This window comes from Aythya fuligula, chromosome 17 (genome assembly GCF_009819795.1).
Source record: "Aythya fuligula isolate bAytFul2 chromosome 17, bAytFul2.pri, whole genome shotgun sequence".
Classification (NCBI taxonomy): Eukaryota; Metazoa; Chordata; class Aves; order Anseriformes; family Anatidae; genus Aythya; species Aythya fuligula.
In genome coordinates, this window is record NC_045575.1 from 4,275,785 (window position 1) to 4,299,677 (window position 23,893).

At 61.0% G+C, this 23,893-nt stretch overlaps 1 protein-coding gene across 1 annotated transcript; it reads right to left on the reverse strand.

Annotated features, from left to right (window-relative positions):
• Positions 1-944: 944 nt before the first annotated feature.
• On the reverse strand, positions 945-22,996 carry SCARF2 (scavenger receptor class F member 2). The gene is given in 12 exon segments (XM_032199077.1): positions 945-2,946; positions 3,461-3,613; positions 7,435-7,556; positions 9,043-9,160; positions 9,231-9,334; positions 11,420-11,548; positions 11,925-12,143; positions 12,258-12,777; positions 13,116-13,217; positions 14,839-14,897; positions 20,590-21,378; positions 22,938-22,996. Coding segments are annotated over 12 exon segments (3,585 nt in total). The 3' UTR covers positions 945-1,735.
• Between the last annotated feature and the right edge of the window lie 897 nt (positions 22,997-23,893).

Genomic DNA, 23,893 nt, shown 5'->3' on the forward strand with positions numbered 1-23,893 from the left:
GGATGAACTTTTTAGTGGGGATCACAGCTGCAGGGGAAATTGTTTAGGGGTCCACAAATCAACAGAGTCTGAAAACCATAAAACAAGCTCCACACAGCACTGTGTGGAGCTGTCTGTTAGCGATAACCCAGGAGCAGGAGCGGGAGGAGAGTCTGCAGGCCCCAGCAGATGCTTGGAAAAGGGACTCAGAGTCACATTCTGCAGAAAAATCAGCCCTTGGTGATGCTGAGGTGTGGCGGTGCCACATCCATCGCACTGCTGATGACCTCCAGGGCCTGGGGTGCAGACTGAAGGTGAGCCTGACCCATCTGAGCTTGAGGGATCCTACGAAGAACCTGGGGGCTGCAGATGCTAGGCTGAACAGCTTGTTCTTGGCTCCTGAGGGTGGCGAAGTGGTCGGGAAAGGCACGGGCAAAAGCTGCTGTGTCCTCCCCGCAAAGCTACACCTCAGTGGGGTCCGGCTGTGGAGCGAGGCTGCAGCCTGATGGGCAGGGGAGGCTCCTGTTGAGGCTGGAAGCTGCTGGCCGGTGAGGAGACACTGCCCCAAAGGAGCCAGACAGCAACACAGAGCACAGGCAGCGTGCAGTGGCCAGAGCTCTCCCGAGCCCCAGGGTCCAACCCTGCCTTCGCTGGAGAAAGTCTGACTACAAGGTGGATGGCACCTGCAGGGTGCCAATTATTCTGCCCCCAAAACTGGTCTCTGCTGTGGGATATAAGCTCACACCCACAGCAAAGGGTTAGCCTGCAACAGCGGCTGCAGCAAAGAGCTGCAGAGGCACCGGGCACTGGGGGCTCCTTTGCAAAGAGAGCCCCGTGCTAGGACCAGGTCCTCCCCTCTCCCCACCGTGCCCTGCTGAGGACCACGGGGTCCTGAGCACCCGAGCGAGGCCAGGCAGCACCCGGCCCATGGGCAGCCTGGGGCACGGAGAGACGGCACCCAGGCGTGGTAGAAATACACTTTATTAGAAAAGCGCTCTGCAGAGATGCCAGGCTCTGTCGTACCAAACTCATCCGCTCGGCTCTGCTGGCTGGGCCCCCGTGAGCCGTGACGGCCTCCCTGAGCGCGGCGTCTGGCTCTGGCCATAAATAGTGCTTACCTGCTGGCTGCTCCTGGCAGAGGCAGCCCCAGGGCCGGGGGGGACATCGGTCGAAACCAGCTCGACCCCGCGCCAGGAGCAGCGTGGAGGAGGGACGGCGGCACCGGGGAGGGGGGCAGCGGCACCGGGGGCTGCGCCTCCAGGAGCGGAGAAGCTGAAGCGGCAGCGCGGGGATGTGCGAGCAGCCTGGGCACGGGGCGAGGATGTGGGGGGCACGGCCCCGGCCCTGCTCATCCCCTCGCCCCCGCCACGGCAGGGACTGATGACCCCGAGCGGGGCCGTGGGAAGCAAGTGGCTCCGTTACTGCAGAATATACCATGGGCACGTCTAGTACAACAAGCGCTGCTTATGCGATCGATAATACTGCTAACAAAAAGGGGGTGGGGGGGAGCCCCCAGCTCCTGCCCCTGCCTGGGGAGTGGGGAGCAGGGCACAGGGTGGGTACCGGGGCAGGGGAGGAGATGGGACTAAGGGAAAAGGAGGGTGAGGGATGAGATGGGGAAAAGAGGAGGCTGGGCGGCTCTTGCGGTGCCCCCTCTCCAGTCCAGGCCCCCAGGTGCCTGCAGACGTCCTTCCTCCTGCCCAAGCACGCCCGGTGTGGGGCAGGCTGGCATGGGGCCGGGGTGCCAGGCTCCCCGTTACTGCACCGTCTGAGCGGGCACCGCGGCTGCTTTGGGCGGCTCCAGGGTGGCTTCTCGGCTCTTCTTCCTGGGAGGCTTTTTAATGGGCGTCTTCTTGGCTGCTTGCTCGCTCTGGGGAGCCGGGTCCTGGCTGCTAACGGGGTTTTGCTTCTCTGCCCGCCTGGGCTCCCCGGCCGCTGGCTCGGCCGCAGTGGGGATCAGTTTCTGCAGGTTGGGCGAGGTGGGCAGCAGGGGCTTGCTGGCCTTCTGGCTGCCAGCAGCTGCCGAGCGCTTGGCTTTCTGCGGCGGGGTGGGCTTCTCCCGCTGGGCGCCCACCCCGTTGGGCCGGGCGCTGCCCTCCCCCTTGTTGAGGCTCTGAGTCTTTTCCTTCAGCTGGGCGGCCAGCAGCGTGGCTGCCTCGGAGGCCAGGTGGGGATGGAGGGTCTCAGAGCGCGGCTTGCCGGCCCCGGGGCTGCGGGGAGCCTCCCCGCTGCGCCGCTCTGGGTGGAAGCCGCCCATCTTTTTGAAGGCGTTCTGCACCGCCCCGTTGATGTTCTCCATCTGCTCCGCGTTGGCCTTGCTCCTCTGCTTGGGCTTGGAGGGGGACTGGGGCTCCACGGTGAGACCGGCTTTGCCTTCGGGGACCCCGGGCTCCTTGGGGTGCTTCTGCGTTCTCTCCTTGCTGCGCGTGCTGCCCTTCTCCTCCGCTTTGCTGTGCGCGCAGGCTGACGTCTCGCTGGGGCTCCTCTTCCTCTTGGCCAAGCCCTGGCTGTGCTCGGGGCTGCTGGGCAGCGTGGCCGCTTGCTCCGGGGACCGGCCGGGTGCTGGCAGCGAGTTGGACTGGTTGGAGTTGTACCGGCCGTGGATCCAGGACACCTTGGGCTTGGTGGACGGGTCGGGGGGACGGGGCTTGGTTCTCTCCGGGGACGGTGGCTTCCCGGGGCCCCCCCTGGGCTCCGCTGCCATTTCTTCCTCCTCCTTGGACTGCTTGGAGAGGCGGGCGACCCTGGCGTAGAGGGCGGCACTGGCTGAGCCCGACCCGCAGGATGAGCGCTCGCTGTCCGAGGACTTGAGCAAGGGCATTTCGCTGCTGTCGGCCTGGAAGGCTTTGACGGAGCCAGTCTCCTTCAGGAAGGTGTACTCGCCCGCCTCTTCCCCGCCGCCTGGGGCCACCAGCTTCTCTCCAGGGCTGGAGGACGTCCCCCGGTCCCTGCTGTCGCCCACGCTCTCTGCGGGAGGAGAGCACAGAAAGCGTCATGCGAGGACGCGCCCGAGAAGGGGACAGAAAGGGCTGAGCACAGCAGCAATAGCAGCACAGAATGGTTCGGGTTGGAAAGGACCCTTAAAGGTCTGATCAGTTCAATCCCCTGCCACAGGCAGGGACACCTTCCACTAGGTGCTCAAAGCCTAGCTGGGCTTTGAACACTCGCAGTGATGGTGCAGCCACATCTCTGGGCACCCTGTGCCAGTGCCTCACCCCACCTTGGGATAAAAAAAAAAAAGCATGTGCTGGTGGGACAGGGACAAAATCGGTATCCCCCAGGCCATGTCCTCCTGTCTCCATGGCCAGCCTTGCTCAGGGTCCCCAGTCTACCCCTTTTTGGGGCCAGGGCAGGAGGAGCCGGGCGCACGGCCCTCTCCAGGCACGGTGCCACCTCCCCTCCCTCATCTCCCCACGGAGCAGGAGGTGGGGTTGGAGCTGGCCCCAAAGCACCCATGGAAGCGCCGTGCCCCTCTGCTCACCTTCATGGGGGACGCAGTACACCGGCCCCTCGTCTGTAGTGTCGAATGAGGAGAAGGAGCCGCGGGAGGACCAGGACGGGGAGGGCTGCTCCACCACCGAGGGTGGCTCGATGAAGCTGCAGTTCAGGGTGTTCTCCAGGTCGTGGTGAGCCACTGCAAGAGCAGGGAACCAGCTGTCAGTGCCTGCCCTAACACACCCCGGCTCCACTCCACCCCCGATTTGACCATGGGAATTGGGGTCCCGGCAGGATGATGGGGATGGCTTCCCAGGCACAGGGATGGCCTCGCCTTCAGGGGGTTCCAGCAGAGTGCCCACACTCTGCGACCAGGCTCCCTGCAAGGGCAGTGACAAATATCCTCCGTGCTCAGGGACAAGTGACCATGGGCAGCCTCGCTATACAATGCTCAGGGGCACTGTCCTCTTCCTGGGGACAGAAGCGAGCTGCCAGGGTTAACTGCGGGATTTCCCATTTCTGTGAATGTGAGTTTTCCAGTCTGGGAAGCAGCTGTTATTTCTCATCGATCGCATTTAAGTATTTTCACCAAAAAAAAAAAAAAAAAAAAAAGGTCAATATAAATCCTTGAGGGTGGCCAGGGGTGAGATTTTTTTTGCCCTGCCAAAGCAAACAGCAAGCCCCACGGTGCCTCCCTGCACGCCCTGCGCCCTGACCCAGACGCTTCAGCATCACCCCTGGTCACCGTGACACCCCTGGAGCTGCAGCTTCATGCAGCAGGGGAAGCCTCAGAGATGCCACAGGCAGTGCTGGGGTGACTCTCCTGAAAGCTGAGCTCTGCCAGATGCTTTCAGTGCTGCTCTCCTGCCATGGACCGGCTGGACTGTTTGATCCTTGCGACATTCAGTGCTTTAGAATGAAGTCTTGGAGCGCCGTGAGCGCTGTCGGGATGCCCCCCCCCAAAATGTTTAATGTGCCTTAGGAAGCCTGGCTGTGGAGAGGTGAGACCTACTGCACGGAGGGATGGCCCATTAAATTTACAGGAGTGGTGTATGCTCAACCGTGCACGGCTTGGGCTCTCGGAGAAGAACAAAGATGCAGCAAAATAGCAGATGGGTAAGTGCAGGACAGACAAACACGGGGGGTGAGCCATGATGTGAACGGGCCACGCTCCCCACGTGCGTCCCGGGGAGCCATCCTTCTTGTCCTCCTCCACTGTGCAAGTAAGCAAGGGGGTAGCAGAGGTGACTGTGAGCATAAGGGGGAATAAAACTGGAAGGGGACTGACCTGAAGTGTGGATGCAGTAGGGGCTGAGCCACTCGCCAACACCCGCTCAGTGCCAGCGTGGCTGGACAGGGCACCGAGCCCCGGCTGCATAAGGGGATGGAGGAGGAAGCAGCAGCAGAGAGAAACTTCAGAGCAGTTGTGCCAGAGCAAAAGCAGCAGTGGTATTTAAAGAGCAAATGGCCGAGAGAGGGGGAAGCGGCAGCTCCGACATGACTTTCCTTGTAATAAAAACCAAAAAGGGAAAATTAAAAGCAGACCGTTGGAAACAGATGAAGCACAATGCTTCCTGAGAGAAGGCGTGACAAGTCGCTGGGACTCATGGCCACGAGGCATCTCCAGGACTTGGATGAGGCAGAGGATACGGCCAAAGGAAAAGGAGGCTCTCCCCGAGCACCAGCAGCAATTGAGAGCTCAGCTGGGGGCTCCCGCCTGGCCTCTGTGAAAGCCCATCAGCGTGAAAAACACCACCAGAGCATGCCTTTGGAGCAGGGTCGGGTCTGGCCAAGGCTCATTTCCCCTCGGCAGGAATGCCACGCTGCCCCGGGTGCAGCCCAGGGATGCAGAGCAGGGTGCAGTGGTGCTGGTACCAGCCGGGAGCGCAGGCGGCTGCTGTGCTGTGCGATGCCCCTGGGGACAGCGTTTCCTGCTCTGCTCTGGCATCTGGCTCGGGGAAACTTGGCTGATAAATCAGGGGCTGACAGGAGCTGCAGAAATCCGTTCGCTTCTTGCAGGCCAAGAAGGAGCCCGTTTGCTTGCCGACACCTCCATGAGCCTGGCAGCAGGACCGGAGCGTTGATGCCACCTGCGGCACGAGTCCTGCCCCACGTCACCTGCACCCGCTGCCTTCTGTGCCTCACAAGCGGCTGCACGTGAATGAGAAGTCGTATCAGCCCTAAATGCACTCGGGGCCGTGCTGTTAGATCTCAGGATGGAGACAAAGCCGCGAGAGGCCCCATGTGAGGGCTCCCTGGAGCCTCGAGATGCGGTGCGGGTACTGCTGGCACCCCAGGTCCTTGCACCGATGCGTGCAAGGGCTGGCACCCGAGCCTCCTGCTGGCATTTAGGGCAGAAGGGTGCAGAGTGGGGCTTGGGACAGCCTCGGGACACAACCACGACCCTGGGGGAGAGTGGGCAGGCAGAAACGTGCTCCTGGGATTGCCTTGCTGAACAGCCAGAAGCCCCAAGCAGGTTTTAACGCAGTTGAGGACAAGGCTGTAGCTCACAAAGCCTGCTTAGACCAGCCAGGGAGCTGCTGCAGAGCTGAAGCTGTGGGTGAGGCCGAGGAGCAGCTTAGCAGCTACACAGGCAAAGGCAAAAGCCCTGTGTTGCATGACACAGAGCAGGCTCTGGGATTTGGGGTCAGTAAGAGTGATGCCTGCTGAGCAGGCTTTCTCTGCCTGGGCTTTTTACTGCCCGAGGAATCACCGACAGACACAGGCACCCAAAGAGCCTCAGTGAGACTTGGAAAAACGCTGTCCCTGCCGAGGTGGCTCCTCTCGGCGTGTGCTCGTGCTCACAAGCAGCGATCAGCCCGGAGGGAAAACCTGGCACCGGGTGCTAGCGAACGTGTGGCAGCGACAGCTCTGCAAGGACGTGAGCAGTGACCTGGTGTCCTCGGCTTCAGACAGTGCTTATTTCACCGTGGCTTTTCCTAGGGTCCTGTGTGCCTCCACGGCTGCTCTGACACTAGGGAGGGGGTGCACCACAGCACCTCACGGACCCCCCCGCCTTGTGCTTCCCACTGGGATGGATGCTGAGGACACAGAGACATGGGGACACGTGCCACCAAGCTGTGGCAGCCCCGAGGCCAGTCCCACACTCTGTGCCACCACATGCAGATGCCACCAGCTCCCTCACCCAGGGCTCCTTGTGCTGAGCGGGGTCTAGAGACACCCAGGGCTGAGCACTGGAGGGACTGGGAGCTGTCAGCATTGACACCTCATGGGATCAGCGAGCCTCACGAGCATCTCCCAGTGAAAACTTCTTCGTCAGGTAGGCTAAGGCTGAACTATGAGGGATGGGGGCCGCCGGGCTCCCTGTTTACACAGGGCAGCTGGGTGGGAGCCAGGTGCCACGGGGCGGCTGCAGGAAACGCACACACAGCCCCATTGAGCCCCGCGCACACAGACCCCTCTGTCCTCCTCCGAGCCCTGCCTGGCCCCTTCCACAAACACAGCCCCTGTTTTGGTTGCAGCAGGGATGTTTCCCCGGCCTCAGCACGCTCCGCTCCGGGGCAGGGCTCTGCTGCATCCCAAGGAGGGAAGGAATCCAGCCACGCTGCAGACCTGCAGCAGCTTTGGCTCAGCTTGCAGAGAAGGGGGGGAGACTTCTCCAGGATGGAGGGCATCTCCCTGCCAGCCCCCTGTGCCTGAGGGGGGCAGCTGCTCCACCGTGGGGTGCTTCAGCCCCTTGCAAAACTGGGGTGGGTTAGGATTGAAAATGCAGACGGTTTTTTTTTACTGCAACAGGGATCATTCCTCCACGTGGGAAACTAAAAATGCACAAAACAGCTCAGCAGAGCTCCAGGCACCATCCGTTGGAAAGCAAAGACACCCAGATCCCACCTTCGGATCCAGCAGCCAAAGGCTGAGAGGGAAGGACTGAACCTCGGAGTATCCAGTGCCCTGCAGCGTGGCAGGGACCCTCAGCACAGCCAGGGACAGGCAGCTTCACCCCAAGCCCTGCAGCCCTCCTGGGGATCCCGGTGTCCCTGCTGCCCCTCAGCTCCCTACCTACAACCTTGGGCAACTTCTGGCGGCGCAGGGGGATGCGCGGGAGCTTCATGCTGATCCGGCTGAAGCGCCCACACAGGCGTCTCGGCGGCTTCTTGGCTGCTGCCGGGTCCTGATTTGCTCTGCAAGACAACGCAACAGCCCCATCAGGGACAGTGAGGCACCAGGTGCTCGCTGCACAGGGCAGGGGGGCATCAATCACAGAGCCACTCGTTGAATCAGGAGCTTGGGGATGCTGGAAACGCAAAGGGGTTTTGGGGAAGAGACAGGACTGAGAGGGAGAGATGCAGCAGGGGAGCGCAGGAGCGCAGTCCCTGTTGGTTTTGCTTTGGAGAGATTTTGCTCAAAGTGGCTGAAGCCTGAGGCAGCTTGGAGAGGGGGCAGGGGTTGGGCACGCATTGGCACTGCTGCCAGCCACAGGCACTGCCTCACCCATGCCTGGTGCAGCCTTGTGGCATGGCCAGACCCTGCCTGAAACACCCGCAAGCTCCCAGACAAGGCTCAGAATTAGATGATTAATGCTTAAAAAAAAATATTAAAAAAAATAATAATAAAAAAAAAAAAAAAAAAATCCCAACCCCAAGCAAACACGTGGCTTCTCTTTATTTGCTCTCTGGTTTTGAAGCCTCTCGGGGATGAGCTTCCAAGCAATTATCTGCAGCCACAGGAGCAAGAGGCTCAGCGTGTCAATGCCACTCAACCTGTGCAGTCTCCCTGCTGCGGGACCCGGCCACCGCTGTCCTCTGCGGCACCGCCACTATGGGCTGCTCGGGGACAGGACACGGCGGTCACCGAACGGGGTCCGGCACCCCACACGGGGAGAGAAAACTATTTGGAGCCACTTCCCATGCAATACTTCTCCAAGTATTGCTTGCTGCAGTTGTGAAGTGGCTCCTTTTATCTGCGGCGTAATGACACGCAGCCCGCAGGCTCTCCAAACCAGATGTGCCAGGCTGGAGCTGAGCTGGCACAGCTGCAAGCTGAGGCTTTCCGGAAAAATCCCGTGCAGTGGCTGGCAGCACCAGGGGAGGCTTTCTTGCTGCTGGAGGAGCTCCCCGAGCCCTCTCCTCCCTTGCCCAGCGGTGCAAACCTTCTCCCCAAAAGGGAACCTTCCCTGTTCCCATCCCTGCCCCCGTAGCAGGGACTGGGGGGCTGGCTTCACCCCGTGGACCACCCGGGAGGTTGATGTCTGGGATTCTGGGTTTCCCTTTGCAGGGTGGCTCTAACCCCCAGAGACTCAGGGGGATCTCAGTGAAGTGAGTGGGACACAAAACCAGGGGCCACCCCAGGAGCGCAGGGAAGGGGGTCCTCCTGCCCCCACCCCATGCCTTCTTCTCCCTATCCTCACGAGGACAGGAAACCAGCCTGGGTTTTCCTTCCCATTTTTCCCTTTGCCTGCCAGCATCCACTCACAAAAAAACAAACCAAACCAAAACAAAACAGCCAATGCTGGCACACCAAAGGGATTGAAGAAACGCTCCGGGGGATGCAGTGGGCACCTCAGGAGCTGCTGCCAGGGTCCTGCACCTCCGCACCCACTTGGGGGTCACCGTGAAGACCCCAAGGAACAGCACCGGGCCCCCGTGCTGCCCGCATCCCAACACTCACCCGCGGGCTTCGTCCTTCTTGCGGCAGACGCAGCAGCAGCAGAGCAGTGAGAGCAGGAGGATGAGCAGCAGCGCCAGGAGGGCCCCTGCCCCGATCACCCCCATCCGCTGGTTGGCCTCTGCAAGACAGGAGCAGGCTCAGCCGGGAGCTGCCCGGGGGTCCTGCCACCCGCACCCAGTGACACTCACCCATGTGGCAGGCGCCCGTCAGAGGGTCACACGTGCCATCGTGGCAGCTGCAGGCTTCGGCACAGTTGGCTCCGTAGTGGCCGAGCGGGCAGGTGAGGTTACAGCTGGGGAGAGGGCACGGAGTGAGTGAGCGCGCTGCAGGTGCAGCGTCCCGGGGATGCTCCCTTCCTCTCTCTATCCTAAACCCTTGGGCTCTGGAAAAAGCAGGGGGCACCGCTCCGGGCTGCTCCAACACAGAATCCCCCTGGGGACCCTGCGATCCCCACTGCGGCAGGACCCCGGTGCATCACAGCCACCTTGGCGTGTCCCCGGGTTTGCTCTCGCTGCCTCTGCTCTCCACGTGGCCAAAGAGTCCTCCCCATCCCTGCGTGCTTTGCAAGGCTTTGCAACGAGGCTCATGGCACAGCGGTTATAGAAGTGTCCCTAACCCCTCGGTCACATCCGACACCAGCTCAGCAGCCCTGAGGCAGCCCCGAGCATCCCGTGCCAGGTTTTTCCAGCTCAGCTCTGCGGTGACGTGGCCATGGCACCCTGTGGGCCGCCCCGTGCTGCCCCAGAGCATGTGCGGCGCGGAGCCCTTCCCCCGCAGCCCACGAGCTTGGAAAGCTCCCAGCTCGCTTTATTTACAGAAAGGAAAACAACTGATCGGTCTAAGCAAAGAGCCACAGCTTCTGCCTCACCAGGGTGAACCCTCCTGGGTCAGCATCAAACCTCCTTGCGCAAAGCAGCCTCCCCGGGGGCTCTCACCAAGGTGAGGAGCACACACAGGTGTAGGCACCTTCTCACAGACACCGGGGCTTGAGCACAGAAAATACAAGCTGGGCACACACTGACGGAGCCAGGGCTCAGGGTGCCACATAGCTCTCTGGCAGGGTGGGACCCATGGGACCCGTCCTGCCCTGCATCCTGTCCCCAAAGCTCTGGGGACAATGACAGTACAAGGTGTTTTATATCTCATTTTATTTTTTTCCTTCTCTCCCCTCCTATCATACTTCACTCTAGGCATCCTTTTTGAACAAAGCACGTTCAGAATAAAATAAATTAAAAAAAAAATAATCAGCTGAGCCCAGCCATGTGGCTGCAAGGCACCGAGATGACCCCACGGCTGGTGGGACAGGCGCCGCACTGTGGCACCAGGGCTATTTCGGGCAGGCTGCTGGCACTGCTGGGCACTGACCCCATCGCCAGCTGTTCCCAGGTGGCAGAAGCCACGCTCCAGCCCGCTCACACGTCCCGCAGCTCAGCCCATTTCATGCTACTCCAACTTTCAAAGAGCTGCCCCAGCCGAGCCTCGTGCCTGCAGCGTTTGGAACGGGCGCTGAGCCCCCGCAGATGCTCCCAGCAGCTGTTCCGCCGCAGCAGCCACGGGGCAGGACACAGCGATGGGTGCAGGGATATTTCCAGGGCAGCCCAGCTGGATCCACATTTCTGCCCCAGGCTAAAAGATTTTGGGAAAGCACAGGAGGCTATTTTTTTTTTTTTTCCAAGAGGGTCCAGACACCTCCAGGAATGATGCAGAGCAAGTGGACTTTGTGCACACCACAGGTGTCTCAGCAGCCTGTCCTTTAGCACCCTCCCTTCATGGAGAGGACACACTCCTTGCCTTTTCAGGCAGCATTTCTGTTCCACATTGGAAGAAAGCAAAGGGATGAGCACTCATTGGGACAGGACCCACAGGGGAAGGGGCTGGAGGGCTTTGGGCTCCTCCCGGGGGGGTTGAGAAAGCCCCCGGTGCAAGCTGCTGCTCAGAGCATGAGCACCAGACACAACCCATGAGGGTATTTGGTAGTCTGAGATGACAGAAAAGGTTTTTTTTCTCTCTTTTTAGTTAGAAATCCCACCCTGAACTTAAAAAGAAAAAAAAGTTTTACCAAAGTCGTTTGTTTTTGCCAAATGGCTACTTCTTAAAGCAAAACCCTTTGGCCAAGAAACCCACCCAGCTGCTCGGGGAGAGGTACGCATCCGAGCAGGGCTCTCGGGAGGGCTCTGCAGCACTCCGAGGTGCTTGAACGAGGTGTCGGTGTCACTGCCCAACAGCTGCTTTTATCTCATCACAACCAAGGACAGCAGCAGCCCCTCCAGCACCCTGTTTTGCTTCCCAAACTGCATCTTTCCCATGCCGATACCACAGCTCAGCAAGAACACGCTCCGCGCTTGCTGCACCGAGGCGCGGGCTGCAGCTCACTTACTACGTGCCATGGGATCCGGCGCGGCACAGGCACCTGCCCGTCTCGAAGTGGCACTCGCCGTTGACGCAGTCGCTGCAGACGAAGGCGCAGTTCTCCCCGTACGTCCCATTGCGGCACTTGGTTTCGCACCTAGGGGTGGCGAGGGCAGGCAGCTGGAGCGCCGGGGAGGGAGGTTTCCTGCAGCCTCCCCCCATGTCCCCCACGCCACCCTGCCTGCTCCGTGCAAGGAGGTGAGATGTCAGCCCCAGACCTGACCCTGGGCAAAGAGACTCCACGAAAGCTTCAGAGCCAAGCCCTGTGAGCTCCCACTTTTAGGTGGGGTCACCACAGGCTTCCTGTGGTCCCACAGCCGTGCCAGCAGGCTCCCACCCTTGCCACCCCCTCCTGGCTGCACAGACCTGCCTGCCCGCCCCATATCCCCACTCAGAGAGCAGTGGGGATGCTTGTGCTGCTCCAGCACGATGCCAGCACCCGCTGAGGACCGACTCCGCTGCCAGGCACTCACCGGTCACCGATCCAGCCGGGGTTGCAGTGCGAGCACTTGCCATTGATGTGGTTGCAGGTGTGGCCATCCTTGCAGGGGGGACAGACCTTCTCGCAGCCCTCCCCGTAGAAGCCAGCTGAGCAGGGCTGGTCGCACTTGGTGCCGTTCCACCCTGCCTCGCAGGTCAGGCAGCGCCCATCCGCCACGGTGCAGGGCTGCAGGCTCTTGCACTGCCCACAGCTGCAACAGCCAAGGGAGACTCCATCACGGCATGCAGCATCCCCAGGGCACCCCGGGGCCCCCCAAAACCCCCTTTCCACCCCTCCCCGGACCAGCGGGGTTCCCAAAACTCACCGCCGCCGGCAGCCTTGGCCGTAGAAACCAGCGGGGCAGGGCTCACGGCAGTATTTGCCCCGGTACCCCGGCTCGCACGTGCAGGTCCCATCCACCTGGTTGCATTTCCCCTTGTAGCACTGGCAGTAGCGGTCGCAGCGGGGCCCGAACGTCCGCTCACGGCACTGGCAGCGCCCCGTGAACTGCTCGCAGGGCGAGTTGTTGCAGGAGCACTGGTTGTTGCAGCCGCGGCCCCACCAGCCCGGTTGGCACAGGCAGTTCCCAGTCTGCTGGTCACACTGGGAGTTGTGGCTGCAGTAGCAGGAGCTGGAGCACTGGGGGCCCCACCAGTTCGGCTCGCAGGTGCACTTGCCCGTCTTCTGGTCGCACTTGCCGTGCTTGCAGAGGCAGACGTTCTCACACTTGGGGCCCCAGCGGTTGGGGTTGCAGGTGCACTGGCCCGTCACGTCCTCGCACTGCCCGTTGGGGTGGCAGCTGCACATCTCCTTGCAGTCAGGGCCCCAAAATTGCCGGGGACACTCTGCGAGCAGCGCACAGACAGCAGAGTCGTCAGCCTCGGCGCCAGCGCACAGCCCCGCGCAGCCGCGGGACAAACCCTGCCACGGGGCACCAGCAGAAAGCCCCCCCATCCTGAACAGTGTCTCCTGGCCACCATCCCCTCACCTCCCAGTGCATTTCGGGTGTCACCCACCCAAAGGGACGCTGCCCTGGGCACACAGCCAGGGGGGAACCAGCAAGGGCACAGCGGGAGCACTGGCAGCCCGTGCCGTGTTCTGCCCTGTAATCACCCTAGGACAATCCAGCTCTTTTGTCCCCAGGGCCACCCCAGGTGACACCACCGGTGCCGCTGATACTCACTGGTGTCACAGTTGGCCCCGAAGTAGCCATGGCGGCAGCGGCACTCGCCGGGTCTCACGCACACCTCATTCTCCTTGCAGGTGAAGTTTCCTTCGCAGACGGCTGGACCGATAACAGCAAGCGTGAGGGCATGGCACGGGCACAGCGACAGCCCCTGCTGGCCTCAGGCACCAAGTGCCACCAAGGCTTGCCCCTGCTGTCCCTGTCCCCTACCCTGCGGAGCAGGGGACAGGGAGCACAGCACGGTGGTGGCACTCCGAGGGCTGCAGAGCTGTGACACTGCACCAAGTGTCCTAGCAGGGCCCTGTCTGGGCAGGCTGGTTGGGGCCACCACCAGAAAGATGCCACCAGCCCCCTGCCACCGTCCTCAAGCTCCATCCCTGCCACCGGCTTCCTGCCACCCAGCTCAGCCCCGTTCCTGCTGCTGCCCAGCTCCAGCATCCCGCACCCAGCTCCACGTCCCCAGCAGAGCCTGCTGCAGGTGGGATGCGGGACGTGGGGTAGGGGGGTTGCAGGCAGCCACCGGCAGAGGACACCCCCTCCCCGTCCTCCCCGCAGACTGCAGCGGGGACACTGCCACCCCTGTGCCTTGCTCCCCAGCAGGGCAGGTCCGCAGCCCCCCAAAACCTGCAGAAGTCCCTCTCCTGTCAAGGGGAGTGGGTGCTGGGGGCAGGGGCAGGATGCGCTGCAGTCTCCCCGTGCCAGCAGGCATGGGCAGAGACCCCCATCGCCCTGACAGAGCTTCCTCAGCCAGTGGAGAGGGAGAGCAGAGAACCCGCACAATCCGCCTTACCTGGCAGTTCTTAGACCTACGGTGATGGATACTATAGAAAACCCTAAAATAGACAGATTAAACAGGTTAGGAGAAGTGAGTCTAATGGTTAGAACAGGTCGTGGGGAAAAGGGGGAAGAGGAGACAGGGGACAGTTTGCTGCGGGACCGTCCTCCCTCTGCCATCCGGGGAGACCCCATCTCCTTCTCCCTGTGTCCCGTCCGCCAAGTGCAGGCACCGGCCGCATGCAGCGAGCGGTTACGGGGCACGTGCAGGGTGAGTTAGTCGGTTACGTGGTCTGCAAACCACTGGCTCCCCGGGCCAGCATGCACGGCTCTGACTGCAGCACCAGGGCAAAAGGGGGAGTGCTGCGGCCAGCCAAAACCGTGGGGAAGAACACGGCATCCCCCAAACCTCCTGCGTGGCGGTGTTGCAGAAGGCTGACGGCTTGCAGCAGCCCTGCGCCCGCAGCAGGCTCACCGCAGCCCACGGTGGGAGCTGTGATGCCAGGCATGGTCCTGGCTGCCAGCTGGTGGGCTTGGTGGCACCAGTGCTGGCAGGGACTCTCTGCACCTCATCCTCTTCCTCTGCCAGCAGCCCTGGCTCCAGCACCTGAGGGAGCCCCGCTTGTCCCGTGTCCCTCCATGGTCAGCTCAGCCCTTGGGGACACTTTGTGGACCCTTGCATCCCAGAGCTGCACCCCAGCTTGGGGACAACGCTCCTGCAGACCCTGCTGGGGGACGGCACCCAGGGGATAGCACCATGGGGACAAGGGCAGCCCGGAGCCGGGCACTTGCTGCCTGCTGGCACAAGATGAGCTGGGGGCAGGCTCCGAGCGCTGCACAGCTCCAGAGCCCCCAGGCATGGCCAGGAGGACTCAAAAGTCTGGGGGCCTGATGCAAAGGTCAGGCAGACCAGCAGCATCTAACAAGCCAAAATGCTGGGGCTTACCTATCAAACACTCGCTTCCTTGTTGCCTCCATCCCGAACAGCACACGAGCACCGAGGAGCTGCAGGAGATAAACACAAGTGATTAGGATCCCCTGGAGAGCCTCTGTCCCTCCTGGAAACCTGATGAGAGCACCAGCCTGCAGGTGACACCACCACATCCTTCTCAGGCATGGAGAGCCACCAGCTCATCCTCTGCTGTGCAGATGCTTGGCAAGGGGCACAAAAACTTCACCTTCAAATGTTGCCAGCTAAAAATAAACAAAAAGATCTCCCCCAAACCTGGGAAAAAGGTCCTGGGCAGAAACACCAGCTCTGCTCCATGGGTCTAGCCAAGCTTCCAGAGGTGCTTGGATGTGAAGGATGCTCTGCCTGGTCCCACAGCCCCCATTCTGGCGCTGCTCCTCTCCCCACCCAGCCCCGGCAGCAGGTTTCATTGCTGGAAAGTGAGGAGCTCCTGCAAACCTCCTTGCTCTGGGAGAGTTTCTTACAACCCGGCTTGTTTTAGGATTAGCATAGGAGGCAGATCCTCAGAGCAGCTCTGCCTGCGTGCATCCTGCTGCCCTCTGCGCCGGGCTCCCCAGGGACGTGTGGCACGGGGGGCCCAGCACAGGCTGGGTCAGACCCTCGCTGCTCCCCAGGCAGCCCCACGTGCCCTGCACACAGAAAACATCAGATCACGTTACTGCCAGCCAAGATTTAAAGGACAGAGTAAGCTGAACATATTCCTTCACCGAGACACTGGAAAATAATATTTAGGAGGAAGAAAAGCCCCGGCAAAGCAAGGGGCGACCACGAGTACCTAGAGATGGGTTCGCTGCTCAGTGGCCTCGTTGTCTTGGCAGCCTGGGGATGGCATCTGGCATCCCAAAGGTGGCCAAGGCACAAGACGGCTGTGGACCCCAGTGACTGGAGCACAGACAGCTCCTGGGGGACATCCTGGCCTGGCGCAGCTCTGCGCACGCGGAGACTTCTCCCATTTCCTGAGGTTTTCACACCAGCAGTGATATATTACAGCAGGGCACGGCTGGGGATACCTGCAGCACTTGCAAGCCTGGGGTTCCAGCTGTGCCAGCTTTCTGAGCATCATTAAATGTTGCTTGCTCAGCCCCACGTAGGAGCCCAGCAATACCGCCAGCTGCTCCACGGAGGCTGGGACAGGTTCCCGAGCCTTGGGTATCCCAGTGCAGAGCCCTCATATCAGACCCCCAATGTCCCCAGGTCTCAGAGCACCAGGCAGCAGCTGCATTAGCTAAAATGTTTTTGGCAGAGGCCTGACCCAACGCAATGCAGGGACAGGGGCTCAGAGCGCTCTTGGAGGTGCAGAGATGTCTGCAAGGGATGCCATCCGAGGTGGAGGCTTGAGTCTAGCCAGGGCTGCTATTTCCAAGCCTCCCGTGGTGGGCAGTACACATTGATGCAACTCAGGTATAGGGAAGACACATGGAAAAGGTGCTCCCTGTCCCCAGGACCAGAAAGGGGCCACCATACTGGGGGTTACTGGGAACATGGGCGATCCTGGTGGAAGCCCCATGCACCTCGGCCAGCGCTCAGCGTGAGCCACCCAGTCCCTGCTGGAGGTGGAAGCGACCCTGGAGGTTTAGGAGCAGGCCAAAAGCACGCTGCAGTCGAGGGAAACTTTTGCTCGGGTTGGTCCAGCAATGAACGACAGAGCCTGGAATGTGTTTTTTTTTTTCTTCTTTCTTTTTTTTTTTTTTTTTTTCCCTTTATATGTAACAAATGCAGAAGAGGAGGAGGAGACAGCAAGGAAGTATTCGCTCTAAACCCAGCGTAGTCACAGGACCGCGTCTGGCTGCCAGAATGAGTTGTCCCAGGCTGGTGGGGCTGAGGGCAGCCCCCAGCAAAACCCATGCAAGGCAGAGGCTGAGCTCAGCCCCCCGAGCCAGGCAACAACAAGCCCTGTGCGGGCAGCACCGCACGCGGACGCAGGAGCACCGCGTCCGCCTTGTGCAGAGGATGTTGAAAAATTGGACAGGAGGCAGAAAGGAACCACAAAAATGATTCAGGGCCTGGAAAAAATGCCTTGCAGCTGGAGACCAAAATAGCTCCATCTATTTAGTCCGTCAAAGAGATTACACGGCGCTGCGATTGCAGCGGGCTCGTCGCTCTCCACGGGGACCCCGGGGCTCGAGCAGGGTCTCTGCCCCCGGCGGGAGCAGCAGCGTGGGGCTGAGCATGCAAGGAGAGGTGGTGGGGGCATTACCCAAAGCAACTCCCCAGGGACCGGGTGGGCCCGAGGCGAGATTCTTCCCTACAAGACGGCCCTGTGCGAGCTACTGGGCTCTGCTCCAGCACAACAGGCTGAAATTCATCGTGCTGTGATAGACAGGAGCGGGTCTGACCAGGGATTGTCCTGCCCTACACTTCGCTGCCTTTAGAAATCCAGTATCTGGTGTTTTTTCTAGTGAAAACAGTTTCAAGTCCACAAGGGGAAACTCCCCACTAGGGAAATCCCCACTGCCCTCCCCTTCCTCCCCGTGCGCACCCCAAAGCTCCTCGCTTCCCCCCTGCTGCCACAGGGAGCCCTCCAAGAACCCGCAGCCACTTGGGCACCTCCGGCAACCCAGCTGCATCCTTGGATGCACCAAAACACCTGGGGAGGCCCTGGCCAGGCAGTCCCCAGCGCCCTGAACTGACACCGAAGCCAGGCAGCAGCAGGGAAGACGCCTCCCTCTGCCACAAGCAGGACCCCGACCCCGCCAGCCGCAACCCATCCCGCACCCCACCCCCAGGATTACAGCCTGTCCTTTAACAGATAGCTAATCTCTCCTTCGCTGTGCCTGGCCGTGGTATCCAACACCTCCGTGCTCAGCCTCCCCTCATTTATCAGCTGCTCCGACAGCAAATAAATACGCTCGTGTTTCACAGCTCCAGTTCCCTCCCCACACGCTCAGCATCCCTCGCCTGCACAGCACAGCATGGATGGGTCATGGAGTGCCAGGACAGTGCTGGGACCAGTGCTTGGCCCCAAAGATGCCCTTGGACCTGCTGCCTCTCCCGGGGCATTCCTCCTTCTGTGTGAAGCAGCTGGGACTCCTCCTGCTGAGCACCACTCCTCCTGCTGAGCACCGTGGCTCCGCTGCCCGGTTTCAGCCTTTCTCTCTCTGTTTTATTTCTTCCCTTGAGGAAGGGCAAAAAGGTCCCTCTGGTTCCAAGCGTGGCTACCCTGCAGCACACCCACAGCCCTACGGTTTCAACGGGGTGAGGAGAGGTAGACGGGACGTGGCACTGGGTATCTGGTGTTCCCAGTGCAGCCCTCAGACTGGATCCAGCACCGTGCTGGTGGCAGATGACCTGAACCCATAGGTTATCGGGATGTGTTTCCGAAATGTGCCTCATGGCTTTGTCTCCTCTGAAGGGGGTTCAGTCCCTGTGCCCCACAACTGCTCAAAGCGGGACAACTGAGAAATTTGTTTAAAAACTTGCTCCTGACCCAAACTGACGTACCAGCACAGACATTCCCTGAGCAAGCAAGTGCTCTGGGCTTCATTATATTTTTCCTTTCCTCAAAGTGCTATAAATGCTGGGAAAAGGAAGAAGACGTTGCCTGTGATATGTGGCTGGCTCACGGGGATTTCACTGACGCAGAGGAAAAGGAGCACAGATGGAGGCAAGCCAGGGCTGCCCCTGCTCCCTGGGACACAGCTGCATCCCACTGAGCATCCCGCATCGTGCTGAGCATCAGCAGGGATCAGGAGCTGCAAATCCCAAAGCCCAGAGCACCACTGCCACCTCCCCCAGCCAAACCAGTGCTTGCACAACGCTGCCCAAACTGGGGAGGAACACATCACCCTGACACTGAGCCCCCTTTTTCTGTTACCCACCACTCGGTGCCACCCTGTGCAGCATTGCCAGGCCCTAGACAGGCTCATCCACGGTGGACTGGGACATCCCTGCAGCTCCCCGACCTGATTCCTGCCAGAAACCACCAGTCTTGAGGTGCAGGCACAGACAGGTAATGCCTCGGTGCAGTTGTGGAAGCCTATGTGAAAGGAAACCCTTTGCATAGAGAAAGAAATGAAAAAAAAAATAAAAATCAAAGGAGAGTTTTGGAGAGAGGAGGACAAGGTAAAGGAATTTCCATGTATACAGGGCTTGCTCTTAACAGCCCTGCACCCCTGCATCTCAAGCTACAGGGAGAGTCACGTTGAAAGTTAACAGCTTACAAAAGGGCTTCAAATTTAAGAGGAGCAGTCACATTTGGTACACAAAATCAAGTCGCTCCAAAACACTTTTCTCCTGCCCTAAGTGACTCTTTGAGCCGCTACCCACTAGCCAGGTCTCCGGAGCTTGCAGTGGGATGCTGAAGTAGAACCCCCAGCGCCGAGGGGTGCCTGGACACACTCGGCAGAGCCCGGCACTCGCACAACCACCCAGAGAAACGCGTGGCAAGGAGTCAAAGCAGCAGCTTGAATGAATTCAAATGCCTAGGAAAGCTGAGCTGGGGGAGGGGGGAAAATTGGACACCAAAACCCGGTGGCTCGGTGTGCAGGCTGACTCGGGCACCTCTCCAAGCGTCGCCTGGAACCGCTGCTCCCAGCTCTGTGTATGCGGTAGGACCTGCATCACCTGCCTCAGGTCTCCAGGGCCACCAAGCTGCGTTGGGATGGGGACATCGTGTGCTGCAGGCTGCCCTGGCTCTGTGTCCTGCATAGCACTGGGGGAAGAGGATGCACACAGCTTGTGCACACATGAGCACCAGCCCCAGGATGCTGGGAACCGAGGGATCACTGCTCGCCGCCCCTCTGCTGGGGGCAAGTTTTGTAGGGTACCGGCCTCAGGGGTCACGGGCATCCGAGGAAGGCCCGCTGAGAGACCCATCGAATCCCCCTGCTGAATAACAGCACGGGGCTGGGAGCTGCGGCCGCGCTGGCTTGTGAAAAAGCCTCCTTAGGAAACTCGGCCTGTAATCTGAGGAGGGGGCACCAGCGCCCTGCGGCCCTGCTGAATGGAGCCATTATGCGGGCCCTTCTAGCTCGCAGCACATGTTTTCCTTGTGGACTCGCCTGACCTCACGAGCGAGATGTAAAGGTGCATTTATTGCCGGGGCCCCCCATAAAGGGCAGGGCCTGGGGATCCTGCTCCTCTCGCAGGATGGAGCAGCTCTGGGCGCTCTTCCCCCTTTGCTACTAGGGTCAGCACCAAGCCCGAGCATTGCAAAGCTCGGCCCCAGGTGATGCTCTGTAGAGCGACCTGTGGTGTCCACGGTATGTGGAGCACAGTGGGACGGGGAAGAGGCAGTGCCAGCCCCAGGACTCTGCCTGTGGCCGAGCAAGCAGGATGAAACCTCCGGGGAGAGCCAGGCGGTGCCAGAGCCCACTTTCCAAAGCCAAACCCGAGTGTCCCGGAGCTGCCAACGCACCCACCCCGAGTACCAAGGGGCAGCTCCACCGGGACGCCCGCAGCATCCCGCATCCTGCCAGCAGCACCAGGCCCGGGGTGGGGACACCCTGCGGTGCTCTCCACCCCCTGCAACACTCAGCACCGGCTCCCCACGGCAGGACCGACCCCGGGACACCCAGAACCGTCCCCCCCGCGCTCGGACCGTGCTCGTCGCCCCTTCCCCTCCACCTCCTGGCGTAAACTTGGGAAGGCTCCGGGGACCGGGGCTCGCCCGGCGGAGAGAAGCGGTCCCCTCGCAGCGCCCCGCAGCGCCCCGCGGCCCGACCCTACCCCTCGGGGGGGGGCTCCCGCTGCCCCCTCCCCACCTGCCCCGCCGCCCGCCGCTCCTACCCGCCGGCCCTGCAGACGTTCCTGCCTCGGGGGCTCAGCTCCTGCGCGGCTCCGCAGCTCAGCACCAGCAGCAGCAGCAGCAGCGCAGCTCCAGCTCCATCTCGGGCGCGGCGCAGCGGCCGCAACCCACGGGCCTCCATGGCCGTCGGTGCTGCGGAACCCGACCCAGCCCGGCCCGGCTCGGCCCGGGGGGGAGTGGGGAGAGATGTCCCGGCTACGCTTGTGCCCGGTGCCGCCCTGCCCTGCCCTGCCCTGCCCTGCCCTGCCTTGCCCTGCCCTGGCCGCAGCTCGGGCAGGCGGAAGCTTCACTGCGAGCTCCGCGCCGCCGCCTCCCCCGCGCCCCTCTCGGCGGCGGCAGGAGGGGCCCCGCCGCCAGCCAGGAAATTCCGCATTGGTTCCCCTGACGGCGGGCCAGGCTCCGGGGGCCGCCGCCGCCGCCGCCTTCTCAGCGCCCGCCGCGGGGCAGAACCGCCCCGGGGCCGGCCCCGCGCCCCGACGGCGCCGGGGGTGCGGGCTGCGAGCTCCGCCGAGCCGGCAGCGGGGGTCTCCGATGGGGAGAGGCTGCGGAGTTCTCTGCCCCTCTCCCTGCTCGGCCCGGGGGTGCAGCTTTGGACGGCTCTGGCTCGCCCCGGGGCCGGCACAGCCCCAAGGTCCCGTGTCTCCGGCCGTCGGTGGTTGTCCCCGGGGTTCGGCAGCCCCCGGTGCTCAGTGCCCCCCAAGGCAGCTTGTTGGCTGCCCCGCGGGAGCCAAGCGGTGTCTGCAGGGCCTAGGCGGCCACTCGTTAACCCGCTGTAAGAATACAACCAGGAACCCGGGGGACACGCAGGCACTTGTAGCATTTACACCCCTGGCATGGATGGGGGAACACCCCGGCCACCTGCCACAAGACAGCACAAACGCAGGTTGTAGCAGCACGCTTGTTGCACGGCATCACTTGATGATCCAGCAGTGCTGTTGCTCTCTGCGAGCTCAGCTTCGCAGGGAGTCAAATCAATTTCTTCGGTTTAATCACTGCATCAGTCTCCTGCTGAGTGCTGGTTGTGTCCGAGGGGCTGTGTAATGGTGTACGGACCGTGTACATCTGCAGAGCTAGGTGTAAGGACCATGTACCTACAGGGTTTCCCCATGCAGGGAATGGATCCCCTGTAGATGAGGCATGGGTTGGGCAGCATCCTTCAGGTGAGGATTAGGGAGTCACCAAGCAAAGGGTGGATGAAGAGTTTCTCGCCACCAGCCTCCTCTGATGTCTGTAGTTCATGGGACTGACGTGCATGGAAGGTTTCTGTCCTGTTCAAGTCCACACAGACAGAAGTTCCCAACAGGGAAATCCCTGGTGGTTTTACCAGTGGAAACCATGCTCTTAGACAGTTAAATCCCAATAAACGTGGGGGGCACAATTCTTGAGCAACACTCAGCTCCCTCCTGCTCTCTCCATCCATCTGTCCAGAAACTATCTCCCATCTCCCTGGTGGTTACCTGGTATGTCCCACCAACTTTCCTTCCCAGACCTTAGTTTTCAAACAGGCTGGTGATCATCGCACATCCCTCCCTCTCCCCTCTTTGCCACCCTCTCCTCTTTCATGTGCCCCCATTCCCGTCCCCACGCTGTGTTGCTGGGCTCCAGTATCTCTTGTCTGGGTGACTCTGCCACCACGTCCAGCTGCCCCAGCTGCCCCATCCTGCGGGCAGGGTCTGTCTGGTGGCACCCAGCACCGCCTGGCACTTGGTCCCCTTGGCCAGGCAGGAGTGCTGAGACAGCAGTGGTCTGGCCATGCCGAGGCACAAGGGCCTTTCTCAGGATGAATGCTCTGCACCGAGTGAGCTCAGCATCACCTCCTGTCTGAGAAAAAGGACTGGGGAGGGGGGCTTGCTCCAGAAAAGGGTGGTCAAGAGGCGCACAGATCCATGAAGCCACTGGCACAGAGGCTGCACCATCTGCTCATTCACTTCTCCTTGTCTTGTGAAGCTCCAAGGGATGAGCTTGTGAAGCTCCGGACACTGCTCCGTGCTTCCTGAGGGGTGCAGGGGGGCTCATGCTGCCCCCCAGGCTTGGCTGCTACTGTGCCCAGCCCAGCCCGTGGCACCGCCAGCTGTGCTGCAGCAGGAAGCTGGGCTTGGCAGCCCCCTGCCTGCCCTGGCAGCCTGCCCCCCCTGGAGCTTCAGCCTCGCTCCGGCTGTTTCCATGGCTGGGATTCCCTTCCTATCTGCTCTCTCCATTACCTCTGCTCTGCCGAGCGGGGCTGGTGCTCCCTGGCCCCGCTCCTGACAAGCCAAAGGAGACACTCACCGCCACGCATTTTCCACGCTGTTGCTTCGTGCATGGATGTGTTTACTTTTTGGCTCTTTACTTGGCTTCCATGAAGAGCTTTCTCTCCTCTTCCAGGCAGAATGTCCTGTGCTGCTCCATTTTTACCAGGTCTAACCAAAGCCACCCTTTTCTCAGCAGTGTGGCTCACCTCTGCGTGAGGGATAAGCCTGTCCCTTGGCCAGGAGCCTGGGGCTGGAGAAGCTGCTGAGGATGCTGCAGGGAGGGGGAGGATTCACAGTGTGCTGGGGACAGCTTGGGCTGGGCTGGCTCGTACTGCCCGACCGGGCAGGAAGAGTTTTGCAGGCATGGGGGGATTGCACGTCCCATGGGTCATGCTGCACTCCACCAACGCTGCTCTCCCCCTGGTCCCAGTGAGGTTTTTGCCCCTGCCTTTGAGCAGATCAGGCTGTGTGGGTGCTCTGCAAGCTCATCTCAATGCTTTCCGTTACAGCAGGGTTTACAGTTTCAGACTTCAGGCTGGAAATGCCCTACCAGGTGCTTGCCTCCCATCGAACTGTGTTTTGGAAAACAGCAAAAGAGAGAAAGAAACTCCAGCGCTGTAGTATTTCCAAACACAAAAACAAAGGAAAAATATGTTGTTTTGTCCGTGTTTCAAAAATCCGTGCAGCTGTTTCACCAGGAAGGGCTGCACAGCGGACCACAGGGGAGCCATACGATAACGAGGCACCCGTCCCTGTCCAGCGGGGACATGTCCAGGCTCTGCTTCTTGGAAGAAATCCCCGCTCACGTGTGCTTGGACCACTCACGGCATTTGAGTGCAAGTCTGCTGAGATGGCTTCTGCACAGATGTGAGCTCTCTCCCTCGCAACTCCCCCTGCTGCTGTAGCTAGTGCCCTTGCAAGTGAGTGGGCTGCAGCACAGGCTAGGGCATACCCAGTGTTTTTTGTGCCTCCCCTTCCCTCAGGGTAGGCAGACAGCAGCTTCCAGCAGCAAGGGCTAAAGCTGGGCAGGCTGGTGAAAGCCTGAGATAAAGGG